The sequence below is a fragment of the Vulpes lagopus genome, chromosome 21 (genome assembly GCF_018345385.1).
Source record: "Vulpes lagopus strain Blue_001 chromosome 21, ASM1834538v1, whole genome shotgun sequence".
In the NCBI taxonomy this organism is placed as follows: Eukaryota; Metazoa; Chordata; class Mammalia; order Carnivora; family Canidae; genus Vulpes; species Vulpes lagopus.
The window spans coordinates 3,520,283-3,534,600 of NC_054844.1; the positions used below are offsets into that span (position 1 = coordinate 3,520,283).

At 40.8% G+C, this 14,318-nt stretch overlaps 1 protein-coding gene across 1 annotated transcript in view; it reads right to left on the bottom strand.

Annotated features, from left to right (window-relative positions):
* Nucleotides 1-5,034: 5,034 nt before the first annotated feature.
* The window catches only part of CCDC77 (coiled-coil domain containing 77), a 32,058-nt gene continuing 22,774 nt past the window's right edge, over nucleotides 5,035-14,318 (bottom strand). The window contains exons 10-13 of the mRNA XM_041735360.1: nucleotides 9,006-9,225; nucleotides 6,994-7,119; nucleotides 6,740-6,892; nucleotides 5,035-5,957 (exon numbers count right to left, since the gene is read on the bottom strand). Of these exons, the coding sequence (XP_041591294.1) occupies nucleotides 5,811-5,957; nucleotides 6,740-6,892; nucleotides 6,994-7,119; nucleotides 9,006-9,225 (646 nt within the window). The 3' untranslated portion in view covers nucleotides 5,035-5,810. The remainder of the gene's footprint in view (nucleotides 5,958-6,739; nucleotides 6,893-6,993; nucleotides 7,120-9,005; nucleotides 9,226-14,318) is intronic.

The following is a 14,318-nucleotide window of genomic DNA, read 5'->3' on the forward strand; positions in this document are numbered from 1 at the left end:
CGGTGGCGCAGCGGTTTGGCGCCGCCTGCAGCCCAGGGCCTGATCCTGGAGACCTGGAATCGAGTCCCACATCAGGCTCCCTGCGTGGAGCCTGCTTCTCCCTCTGCCTGTGTCTCTGCCTCTCTCTCTCTGTGTCTATGGATAAATAAATAAAATCTTTAAAAAAAAAAAAAAAAACAAGAACCAACCCTTTCACAAAGATGGCACTGAAGGCAAAGAAAGAAGCCCCTGCCCCTCCCAAACCCAAAGCCAAAGCCAGGCCAAGAAAATGGGTGCTGAAAGGCATCCACAGCCACAGAAAAAAGATCTGCATATCACTTACCTCTAATGGGCCAAGACACTGCGTCTCTGAAGGCAGCCCAGATATCCTCGGAAGAGTGCCCCCAAGAGAAGCAAGCTTGCCTGTTATGCCATCATCAAGTTGCCACTGACCACCAAGTCAGCCATGAAGAAAATAGGAGACAACAACACACTTGTGTTCATTGTGGATGTCAAGGCAAACAAGCACCAGATTAAACAGGCTGTGAAGAAGCTCTGTGACATTGTCATGGCCAAGGTCAACACCCTGATCAGGCCTATTGGAGAGAAAAGTCTACTGACTATGATGCTATGGATGTTGCCAACAAAATTGGGATCATCTATGCTGAGTCCAGCTGGCCAAATCTAAATATAGATTTTTTTCGCCATAAAAGAAATAATAAAGTCTGTTTCCAAGAACCAATTGAAACAGAACATTCTCATCAGGCTAAGCTATGAAGATAAGAGGTAAACCCAGTCTAGTGACTTGGGACAAGGACAGCACAACTAGTTATGTGATGAGGTTTCTTTGTTTTCCTGGCCCTTCATATGTTCACCACATACACGGGATGTGTGCGGTGGTAATGGAGGATGGTCAAGGTGGGTGTTATGTATAAGGAAGCACTTTTGGAGAAAGTTAAGCACTGAGTTATTTTTTTTTTTTTAAAGATTTTATTTATTTATTCATGATAGACATAGAGAGAGAGAGAGAGAGAGAGAGAGAGAGAGAGAGAGAGGGAGAGACACAGGCAGAGGGAGAAGCAGGTTCCAAGCCGGGAACCAGACGCGGGACTCGATCCTGGGACTCCAGGATCGCGCCCTGGGCCAAAGGCAGGCGCCAAACCACTGAGCCACCCAGGGATCCCCTAAGCACTGAGTTCTTCATAACTTTTATATTCCCTAGAGCTTCTAAAAATATTCTGCCTTGACAGATTCTGCACTTCAACCTGACATCTGACCCTCAAGAGAGGGCTGTTCAGTACAGGTCAGTAAGAGATAGGCAGGGAGAAACCTTGCATTCCATCATCCCAGATCTTTTTAGGGGACATTTCATGCTCTCAGTTTTCCTTCAGATTATTACAAAGTGAACCTGGGGACTTTAAATCAGTCTGATATATTTTTCTCATCTGGGTTCAGTCACCCTTTGCTATATATATTTTCCCATCCTAGTGGTACCTTGGCTTACTACGTGGAAATTTTTGCTTTCAGTTAAGTTTTCCCTTAAATTCTATACTGTTCTTGGGGTGCCTGGCTGACTCGGTCAGAAGAGCATACAATTCTCGATCTTGGGGTTGCAAGGTTGGGTGTAGAGATTACTTTTTAAAATAAATAAATTTTAAAAATAATAGTTTCCTTAAAAAAAATTCAATACTGTTCTCAAGGGAGATCACTCCTACTTTATGAGAACTTTAGGAAAAGAAATCCCATAATAATCTCACCCTTAGTTGTTGGCATGATGGAAAAGCATGAGATCACCTAGGGAGGATCTTGTGGGTGACAGAGTCCTGGAAACACTGAAATTGTCGGGGTAAGAAGAGAGTCAGACAAGGAGTGAACAAAACCCAGCAGACAGAGGAGTCAGAGAGGACAGAGATCTACAAAGCAGGTAGGGACAGGGAGGAACCCTCAGATGCCAGTGCTCAGGGGGTGAGGCTGGGAGGCCAGGTATGACATACAGGGAGAAGGGGCAGGATGAATTCAAGAGGGTTATGGTCAGACTGAGTAGAGGAGAAATACAGAATCCCAAAGATGTTATAGAGCATTTGAGCAGAGAACATACAGAGAAAGAAGAGTTTTATAAGGTCATTTTTTTGGAGGAAGGAATTCATTGCTTTGCCATGAAGCAAGAAAGAGAACATAGCTATTTTCTGCAGAAGCTTATCGGGTGCTGGCCTGGCTTAGGGAGTGACAGCCCTAGAGCTCTAGGGCTGGAATGGAGAATCACTCCAGTTTAAATAAAAGAACGCCAGACAGACCTGTTCAGTCTTGACTGATTATTGAGCTTGGGGCCAAATGAAATTTTATAGAATCTGCATGACAATACATTAGGCTCACTCAGATTTTAGTTCCCACTATTTAATATTTCATTATCCCTTTCTAAATGTCAAGGCAAAGAACAGTCAACATAGCAATACCAAGATTGTACAAATTTAAAATTAGCACTGATATGGCTAAATACTAAGATGCTTACTGGGTAGGACGATTGCAAGCCAAAGGTGGGGGGGGAAGTCACGAAACCAAGACAAGGCCCATCAGAAACATTGTGGTCCAATTTGGGAATTTGTTGAGATGCAAAAACTGTAGACTAGCCATGTCAAAATGGAGTGGTGGGAGGAAACTGGACAAAAAGGATCGTTCTGTATGATTTCTTACAACCACGTGTGAATCTAAAATTATCTAAGGAGACAGATTGACATAGATATCAATAAATGGAAGTACATGAGCTAGCTGTTCAAGCATAGGATTTTATAACAAATATTTAACTAAAACAAATACATATTTAGCACACCAACTTCACATGACTCTATTACAACAACCTAAATTCCAATATTTAATTGAGTCTATTTCTCTACTTCACATTGCCATTGGTTGGTCTGTCAATACAACACATTTAGTTTTTTTAAAAAAAAAAGGCATAGTGGCTTAGTTTTCAAAAAGCCACGCAGTCCAAGAAGCAAAGAGGAGAGATACCAAAAAGATCTGCAAACAAAAGCAGTAATTGCTGCCATTTGATGGGTAGGCTCCCAGAAAGCTGCTATGGCAAGGGCAGTGGGTTTCTTAGTAACAATCTTACTCCATTTGCTTATGTACCACTTAAGATGTGAATTTTATCATCTGGTAATTCAGAAAAACATTATGTCATCCCCAAACTGAGAGCTACCCCGTACACAATAACATGGGTATACTGTGATGCCACCTTAGGAAGTAATAAGGTAAGTGCTTCACAGGCCCAGGTTGTGTTCATTCACACTTGCTTTTCTTGTAGGATTAACTGGAAACTAAACTACCAGGCATATTCCAGGAGTGGAATACTTCACAGATTAGACCCATAAACTAATGTAGAAGCTTAAAAAACAAAAAAACAAAACAAAAAAAACAAAAAAAAAACTTTTGGAGGCACTTGGCTGGCTCAGTTGGTAGAACATGTGATTCTTTTTTTTTTTACTTTTTTTTTTAAGATTTTATTTATTTATTCATGAGAGACAGAGGGAGAAGCAGGCTCCCCAGGGAAGCCTGATGTAGGACTCCATCCCTGGACTGCAGGAGCATGCCCTTAGCCAAGGGCAGACACTCAACCGCTGAGCCACCCAGGCGCCCCAAACATGTGATTCTTGATCTCAGGGTAATGAGTTCAAGCCCCACATTGGGCCTAGAGCTTACTTTATTTTTTAAAATTTTTTTAAATTTTTAAAAATATTATATTTATTCATGAGAGACACAGAGAGAGAGGCAGAGACACAGGCAGAGGGAGAAGCAGGCTCCACGCAGGGAGCCCGACGTGGGACTCCATCCCGGGTCCCCAGAATCAGGCCCCGCCGAAGGCGGCGCCAGACTGCTGAGCCACCTGGGCTGCCCTAGAGCCTACTTTAAAAACAAACAAAAAACACTTTGACATACTTTCTTTGTAGTGTCTCCCTTCACTTGGCAGCCAAACCCCCCAGGCCTTCCTCCTGCTTGTAGACCTGTTCTAGATCCATTTGGTTCTGTGCTCTTACCTACTTGGGAAGTTAGGAGGGCCCATGAAGCAGACTGTGACTTGCTGGAATCCTAGACATTTTTTCATTGGCAGTCAATTCAACTCACTAAATCCATCAAGACCTTCTCCTAATGGTTCTATCACTTGCCCCTCACCAGTGTGCTCTCATCTTCCTGAACATTTCCTCTTCTCAAGCTATCACAGCAGTGCCCCATCCCACTCTCAGTGGAAGGCCTTTATTTCTTCTGTGAAAAAGGAGGCAATCAACCCTTTAGGATTATCTACTCATCTGCTCTGTCTACTGCCATTGGGTCTGGCTCTCATTCTCCTCCAACATCTTATTCACGAATATCCCCTCCCACTCATCTATCTTCAAGTGATAAAACCAAAGGCAGTGGCACTAACACTTTATCTGTTTTTCCACCTATATCCTTTTTTAAAGCAAACTGCTGTGCATCTGGGACAATAATTGCTTATGTTCCTGGACAGACTCTGGAAAGTCAGTTGATCTTAGCTTAGTATATAGCATCATTCTGACTCAGCCAGGACAAAAGAAAGAACTCAGGTTTTCACATTTGTGTTAAAAGAAAATGGTGATTGAACTGCCAGTAGGAGATACTACTTTTTTTTTTAAGAGCCTGATATATGATATGATATGATATTATGATAACAGATCACATTATTTTCACTAATAAATTGACCAGAAATTCCCAGAGGGATCAGTCTTGGGCTTTAGAGAGATATACATAAGGGATGGTTCTTCCTTATGTTCAACACTTAAGGAATTTTTCATTACAGTTGATGTTTTGATGCTAGGCAAAACAAAAAGGCTTATTAAAATCCTAGAATTTCACAGTAAAACCTAAATTTTTGTATAAACCCACAGAGACCATGGAACAAGTAAGTAAACCAGGCATTAACAAAGTTATAAATGTGGTTTTTAACAAGAAATTATAGGAAACTAGAATCTTTTCAATTACATTTTTATTGAAAAATAATTTAAAATATATACATTATTTTTTAAAAAACATGTTATTGGTAAAATAATGATCTTTCAGACAAGGATCACTGAACTTTCACTTACTCTTAACCAAAGTGGCACCTTTATTTTCCTAGATGAACATTTTGCTTAAAGATAGAGTCGGAAGGGAGGGAGGAAGGGAGGAAGGGAGGGAGGGAGGGAGGAAGGGAGGAAGGGAGGAAGGGAGGAAGGGAGGAAGGAAGGAAGGAAGGAAGGAAGGAAGGAAGGAAGGAAGGAAAAAAAGACTAGGGTCTCTAGTGCCCTCTGGTGTAACTTCCTGAGACTGGGTCCATAAGTAATTCAGTTAACGACAGAAGAAAGTTAAATAGCAGAATCTACTTGTTCCCCTGTGATAAATTGTGATTTGCTACCTTGGGCAACCTCAGAGGATGCCTTGACTTTAGGCAGAGTTTCAACTACTGATGCTCAGTTGAGCTCATAGCCAAAAATACTTTCTTCCTGAATTTTCAACATCATTGCCTTTTTAAAAAAACACAAAACCCTGTCATTAGATTATAAATGGGAGAAATAATGTGGGAAAGTCTCTAAGGAATTCAGGTTATAATCCAGACCAAAAATATAAAAAAGGACAGCAAAAATGATAGCTAAAGGTCAGTGTGATAGAAGGGCTCTTTTAGTGATCCCTAATTCCTAATAATAGGTATTCGTAATAACAGGTATCACTATTCTAGCCAACTCTGTGCATATAGTTTCTGGGAGAAGATGATTTTTTTTTTTTGGCAGATTTCAGGAAACCGATCTATTTCAGATGAGTGCCACGTTGAAATGTAAACCTCAACAAAGCCTAAGTTCATTCTCCAGACCAAAGACTTTGGACTTTAGGTTCTTCAGTTCTCCTTGTATCTTATGTGCCCGTCTATTGCTGTCACGCACCTCACATAGGATGGCAAGATCCTGGTTTGCCCGGGCATTAAGTGTTGCCTAGAGATTTGAAAAAAAAAAAAAAAAAGAAGAAGAAGAAGAAGAAATGATTATGGCACATGCCAGGGGAAAAAAAAAATCAGTCACAAAGACTAGGCTATGCTGGCTCCTTTTTGGGAGACTTAGCACATAAGAAAAATTCAACCCTTAGCTTGCTTAATGACTAAATAAAGAAGGAAAGTGTAGAGAAGAATTAAAGCAGAAAAGGCATGAGACTCTGCTTTCCCATACAGTAGTAAAGAAGCTGTAAGACAGAATAAAAAAGCAATAATGCATAAAGAGACCAACATAAACATTACTGGTAAATTTGCCAAAGAATGAAAGAAAAGAATCCCTTTAATAATTAACCTTGTTTGGCACATAGCAATCATTTAGGATATGTGGCTGACTGGTAAAATCTCTTTAAGAAGGATTTTGAGGTACCCTGAATTCTAAATAAAGCCATGTTTGAAAGGAGAAAATCCTTCCTTCCTTACTCACTCACTCTCCCCATTGGTAAAATAGACACAGTTCTTTTCATCTTGAACTGGGAAGGATGGAGCTTTTTGCTAAGCTTAGCAGATGGAAGTACGATGGCACAGGCAAGCAATGATTTCAATCTTCTGCATCCTCCCTCTGGCGTGTACTTCAGTTGATTTTAGTGAGGCTTGAAAGATGGTGATCCAGTAAGCTCAACCACGAGGGGAACCTCAGAAACATCTTTCTTCTGAGGAGCCCTCGCCACCATGTTTCCTTACCTGCACCCCTTTTCTTCCTCTCAGTAATTCAGGGTCCGCAATTACCTTATAGAGGATTTGCTCCAAGTCTTTTAGCTTCTGCCGGAGAATCTTAATATCCGTCTTAAAGCCTTCTACTTCCAAGATACGCCTATTCTCCAAGGCCTCATAGCGTCTTGTCATCACCTGTAACCGCTTCCCCATCTTGTTAGTGCGATCCTAAATATAGAGACATGGCAAGGCATTTCTGAAGATGAGGGAAGCATTCCCTGAGCCATCTGCACTTCCCACTCCATCAGAAGTGGCAGAGAATTTTGTACCTTGAAGATCTCTCTCCTCACTCCCTCTTCCTCACGAATTCGGGCAAGCTCCTCTTCTAGGGACATGCACTGCTCTTGATACATGTTGGACAATTTCTTCTCTTGTACTAACTTATCCTTTAGAGACTGCGGGTCAAAGGAAAATAAAATTACAATTTTGGTAATTCAAATAGCACTTGGGCAATGAAAGAAAGAAAATAAAAGATTTCCATTAAGTCTAAAATGAGTTAAGGAACAAGACGGAAAGGAACTTTGGAGAACATCTGAAAGCCTCCTATTTCTAGATGATTCTCTTGCTTTTTTCTAAAGCATACATACTAGAAAATCTTTAAAGTAAAACAAAAGTTTTGGCTCTGAGAAGGGTCTGATAATGGAGTTCAGAACTGTCCCACATAGGATGTTAAAATATACATTTTGGGATACATTTCTGAAGTTATTTAAATAGAATCAACAAGAACACATAACATACATGTTCCCTAGAGCAGAGGAATGATCGGTAAAAACCTTAATCAGATTGTGATCCTTCCTTACACATAATCCTTCAAAGACATGCAATGTTCTTTGTTTTTTTTTTTTTTTTTTAAAGATTTTATTTATTTATTCATGAGACACACACACAGAGAGAGAGTGAGAGGCAGAGACACAAGGCAGAGGGAGAAGCAGGCTCCATGCAGGGAGCCTGACATGGAACTCGATCCTGGGTCTCCAGGATCAGGCCCCGGGCCAAAGGCGGCGCTAAACTGCTGAGCCACCTGGGCTGCCCAAAGACATGCAATGTTTAGAGTTAAATATTCTTACCAGGATTGTAAAGACCCTACAAGGCCCTCCATGACTGGCTGCTGCCCACCATCTAACCTCTTTACTTACCACTTCCTTCTTGCTTATTCCTCTATGACCACAATATTTCTTCTTTTCCCCTTAAACTTGCTCCTCCCTTTGCCTGGAATACTCTTCTCCTAGATCTGTATGGCAAGCAGAAGACCATTTTATAGGTCTCAACTATAAAACAACACCAGATTTAACAGAGGGTCCCTGTGCTTCCCTACAAGAGTAGACTTTCAGCAACTACATATAATTTTCACATAATCTTTTAAACTCCTTAATACCACTTTTTAATAAACTATAATTTCTCTGTTTTGTTTCTGTACCTTCTCACCCATTTAAGTTTTTATTTATTTATTTACATAATCTTTACATCCCATGTGGGGCTTGAACTCATTACCAGAGACCAAGAGTGACTGAGCCAGCCAGGTGCTCCTCCCCTCTCTTGCCTTTTCATCCATTAAAATGTAAATGCCATGAAAGCAGACCTAGTCTAATTTATCTACTGCTGTGGCCCCAGAACCTAGGCCATAGTAGGAGTGCAATAAATATTTGTTGAATGAATAAATGAATCAATTGTTTACTTTTCAAAATCCCCAAATACTATAATGATAAGCTACTCTCTAAAACCTATTTCGTGAGGCTGCTGCTACAACAGCTTCCTGGATCTTGTTTTGTTGTTGTTGTTGTTGTTGTTTTAAAAAGACTTATTTATTTATTAATGAGAGACACAGACTAAGAGAGAGAGGCAGAGACATAGGCAGAGGGAGGAGCAGATTCCTCACAGGAAGCCCAATGCAGAACTCGATCCTGGATCCCAGGATCACAACCTGAGCCGAAGGCAGGCGTCCAACTGTTGAGCCACCCAGGTGTCCCGCTTCCTGGATCTTTTTTTTTTTTTAAAGATTTTATTTATTTATTCATGAGAGACATACAGAGAGAGAGAGAGAGGCAGAGACACAGGCAGAGGGAGAAACAGGTTCCACGCATGGAGCCCAACATGGGACTCCATCCCAGGTCTCCAAGATCAGGCCCTAGGCTGAAGGCGGTGCTAAACCGCTGAGCCACCCGGTCTGCCCATCCACTTCCTGGATCTTGTATGACAATTTTTACATTCTTTGGAATTCTCTGAGTTCTATCAACTTTTCCAGAAAAAAATTAGTAATTTCTGTAAGACATAAGAAAACTACCTTAACATATTCATTTTGGTTACGATGAATCTCATGAACGACTGGCCAAACTTTTCCAATTTTATCTTCTTTCTTTTTACACTGTGTACTGTATTGCTTAATCTTTGACATCAAATGATCCTTTTCAAGCATCCATGACTTCTCTTTACTTTGGTTTTCAAATCTGAGTTGCAAAAAGTCTTTGGTACTCTCATAAAGAAGTTCTTGGGTGTGATGGAGACTATGAAAGAAAGTACAAATGTGGACACCAAGATGCTTACGTAGTATATATGACACACAGTTACTCAAATAAAGGGAAGATACAGGTTAAAAATTGTACAATATATAAATTCTATAAAATATCATTAGCAGTATTTAAAACACACTGGCAAACATACATGTTTTACCAAAGTGTAATATACCTACCTATCCATGTGCACTAGTTCACAAACTGATCTTAAAAAAAAAAAAAAAAAAAAAGATGTATTTATTTATTTATTTGAGAGAGAGAGAGAGAGAGAGAGAAAATGTGCACATTTGTGAGTGGCAGGAGGGGGGGTGGGGGGGGGGAGAGTGGGAGCAAGGGGAGGTGCAGAAGGAAAGGAAGAAAGACTCTCCAGCAGACTCTCCACTGAGTGTGGAGACTGACGTAGCGCTTGATTTCTTTTTTTTTTTTTTTTTAAATTTTTATTTATTTATGATAGTCACAGAGAGAGAGAGAGAGAGGCAGAGACATAGGCAGAGGGAGAAGCAGGCTCCATGCACCGGGAGCCTGATGTGGGATTCGATCCCGAGTCTCCAGGATCGCGCCCCGGGCCAAAGGCAAGCGCCAAACCACTAGCGCTTGATTTCATGACCCTGAGATCATGACCTGAGCTGAAATCAAGAGTCAGACGCTTAACTGACTGTGCCACCCCAGTGCCCTACATAGACTGGTCTTTATAGATGATTTCCCAAGTGCTAATTCCAGGTTATATAATTAAAAGATTTACAAAAATATTTACACATAGCCTGCACAAGTATGGGCTATTCCCTGACTGAGGGTGAACACAAGTACTTAAATATCAAAAATAGTTTTGCTTTTGTTTATATTGTGCTTTACATGTAAACTGCCTGATATCAAATCTTGTCCTTTTCTCAAGATTAACCTCCCTCTGTGGAGGGACTGTGACAAGCTCGGCCCATTTAGTTTCTCCATTCTCTGAAATTTGGTAACTCTCTACTCCTGTTATAATTTGACATTGGCTCATACACTATGTCTTGTTTTAACTGTCAATAGGTATATTTTGTTTCTCTTTTAAGATTTTATTTTTAAGTAATCCCTACACCTAATATGGGGCTCAAACTTACGACCCTGAGATCAAAAGTTACATGCTCTACTGACTGAGCCAGCCAGGCGCCCCAACATGCATATATTCTAACCTGAGCAAAAGCATATCCCTTATTTATCATTTACTTTTGCCCTGCTACCACCAGACTGTCAAGAACACTTAATAGTCAAGAACTATTAAACATATACAGAGTACAAAATAAATTCCTGCTGACTATTGAGATTTAGGAATAGGCAAATGAAGCTTCTATCTTTAAGAAAGGATATCCTTAGAAGTTAGCAACTCATCAGTTTATTTATTTATTTTTTTTAACTCATCAGTTTAACATCAACACTTTCTAGAAAAATGCTGTATCAAATGATCAAACTGCTTGCAAAGAATATTACATACCATGAGGCAATCATTGTAATTTCCCCCTGACCAAATAATGTCAGATAAACTTAGTTCTTTTCACGAGTAATAGGATAACAGATAAGGAGAACATGATAGCATAATGCAGGCACAAAGCAGGATAACTGTCACCAGACGAATATATACATACTCAAGTATATATGTATGTGTATGAAGAAAGAGAGACTGATTCAGTTACCACAAGATCTCTCTTGCTTTCAATGAGGTATTTTATTCTATTTTACATTATGTTCTCAATTACAAACTGGGCAAGTAATAGTCTTGTTAATGTATAAATGGTTTGAAAGTGAGACCCAAAGGACAGTCATTAAAGGCCTTGGATTTCATGTCATTCAATATCCTTAGGATGATCTATCTAATATAAGGGACTGATTATATGCTCAGATATGCAGATGATGTTAAACTAAGATGGTTATTAATATTCTAGAAGACAGATATAAAATTACAAATTACTGTGATAATTTAAAAGCACTGTTCCCTTAAAAAACAATTAACATCCAATGAAAATAAACATGTTATGCATAAGCACAGAATACCAAAAATAAAAATGAAAATGGAGAAGTGTTGGCCATATGCAAACATATTTATACTGTGTTAAAAGAAACAGAACCTGGGCAGCCCGGGTGGCTTAGCGGTTTGGCGCCGCCTTCAGCCCAGGGTGTGATCCTGGAGACCCGGGATCGAGTCCCATGTCGGGCTCCCTGCATGGAGCCTGCTTCTCTCTCTGCCTGTGTCTCTGCCTCTCTGCTTCTCTCTCTCTCTCTGTGTCTCTCATGAATAAATAAATAAAATCTTTAAAAAAAAAAAAAAGAAAGAAAGAAAGAAAGAAAGAAAGAAAGAAAGAAAGAAAGAAAGAAAGAAAGAAACAGAACCTGCAAGAGCCAGAAGGCATATATTGACCAGAGTTCTTAATTTAAGGATCACATCCAATTTTAATCACTTTTTTTATAACTGTCTTCTAGAATTTTTTTTTTAAAGATTTATTTATTTATTCAGAGAGAGAGAGAGAGAGAGAGAGAGAGGTAGAGACACAGGCAGAGGGAGAAGCAGGCTCCATGCAGGGAGCCGACATGGGACTCGATCCTGGGTCTCCAGGATCCCACCCCCGGCTGCAGGCGGCACTAAACTGCTGCGCCACCGGGGCTGCCCTGTCTTCTAGAATATTAATAACCATTTAAAGTAGGCTCCACTCTGGTTGTGGAGCCCAAAGCAGGGCTTGAACTTATGACCCTGAGATCAAGACGTGAGCTGAGATCACGAGTTGGATGACTGATTGAGCCACCCAGGTACCCCAATCACCATACTTTTAAGTGGAGGAAGAGGCACTAGAGAAGTTTAATATGACAAATAAAAGAAGTTAAAAAGACGTTAAAAATGTAACATAAAATTTTTTTAAAAGATTTTATTTATTTATTTGAGAGAGAGTCCACACATGTACACATACCAGCAGAGGAAGGGACAGAGAGAGAGGGAGAAGCAGGTCCCCCACTGAGCAGGGAGCTCAACTCGGGGCTCAAGCCCAGGACACTGGGATCATGACCTGAGCCAAAGGCAGACGCTCAACCAATTGAGCCATTCAGGCATCCTGAAAGAAATTTTTAAATGTAGAATGTATAGTGCAAAAAGAGGAACTCATATGCAGCTTGGTAAGGATTACCAAGTACTGGAAAGATATTTATTATGTGCCTGTTATGCACACAGGGCAGGATGGAGGCCACAGTGAGCCCCTGGGGAAGAGAGAGAACGCCAAAGAAGTGGTGGTAAGTGCCATCAGAGGCAAGCTAGTCATCATAGGGATGTGGGGGAGGAAAAACTGAATTCTGCCTGGGGAAGTCTTCAGAGAAGAGGTGACCATGCACAACAAAGTGCCTGCCACACTACAAGGATCCCACAAGCGAGAGATATTAGTAGTCGGAATGAAGAATAAAGTGAAATACAGCAGAAGAGCTGAGACTGAAAAGGTTAATTTGCTGCCAGAAGATGAAGACCCTAGTATTTCATGCTGAGGCCCTAGGACTTTATCATAAGATAAATGGGGAGCTTTCACAGGTTTCTGAGCAGTTGGGTAATTCCTAACAGAGACACTAACCCGTAACAGTGAGGCAGACTGTAGAAGACAGAAGGATCAGGGATAGGATGAACAGTTAGCTTACTGTAGCACCATAAACAAGAATAGAGCCTGGCTGGCTCAGTAGTGGGAGCACGTGACTCTTGGGTCTCAGGGTCACCAGTTTGAGCCTTATGTTGGGGGTAGAGATTACTTAAAAATTGAGAAAATAAAAAAAAAAAAATGGAGCAAATCTGGGGTGCCTGGTGGCTCAGTCAGTTAGGTGTCAAGCCTCACATCAGGTTCCTTGCTCAGCAGGGAACCTACTTCTCATTCTGCCTGCCACTCCCCCTGCTTGTGCTCTCTCTGTCAAATAAATATTTATAATCTTAAAAAAAAAAAAAAGAATAGAATAGCTTGAATCAATGAGAAAAGAATGAGAGGGAGAGAACAGATTGGAGAGGCTTCTCAGGCTCATACTCGATAGGGCTTGGAATTCAGGAATAAGAGTGGGGAATTGAAGATAATCATTAGGTTTCAAGACTGGGAAGTGGGATGGATGTAATATCATTAAACTAAATGAAAAAAAGAAAAGAATGAAGTAGTAGGGACAAGGCGGTGTTTCTTGGGAAAGAAAAGCAGCTCAGTTTCAGACATGGTAAATGGGAGGTGTTTGAACATATTCAATTAAAGAGCTCTGTACAGCAGTCTGGCCACTGGAACCAGACAAAAAGCTGAGGAGGGTCAGAAGGGTAGAAGAATCAAGCCAGGTGTTACAAAAATCAGAGGAAATTGGGCAGCCCCGGTGGTGTAGCGGTTTAGTGCCGCCTGCAGCCCGGGGCGTGATCCTGAGACCCTGGATCAAGTCCCACATCGGGCTCTCTGCATGGAGTCTGCTTCTCCCTCTGCCTGTATCTCTGCCTCTCATTCTCTCTCTCTGTCTCTATGAATAAATAAATAAAATCTTTAAAAAAAATCGGAGGAAATTAATTTCAAAGAAAGGGTGATCAGAGGTACCAAATATGCAGAATGATACTAGTTACACTGAGGACTATAAAGAGATAACTGGTCATGGAAATTAAGAAGTCAGTGATGACCTGAGAAAGGGCAGACCTAGTAAACAGTGGGGATGAAATGAGACTGTGGTAAAGTGGGGAAAGGCGGGCAGGTGAGGAATAAACATAGCAAGGACAGAGAGCTTGTGGTTTTGGTATGGGTATGTAGCTGTTTTCCCCACATTTGTGAAGGAACACACAAAAGAAAAGGTCCCTGCAATATTGAGTCAGATAACATGTCAGCAGATAAGAGAACTTTTTTTTTTTTTTTAAGAGAACGTTTCTTAATGTCTAAGATCAAGCTGAAACCCTAAAGTGGGATGTGGGTTACTTGCCAATTCTTCAAGAAAAGAATCAACAGCACTCCTAGAGAAGCCTGGACACCCACCTATGTAGAGGCATGGGTGTTTGATGAAGACAATTTTCTCAATTCCCTTTCAGTTCCCTATGCTGCTAAAGTACAGGACTGTTAACTTTTAAGCCCCTTGGA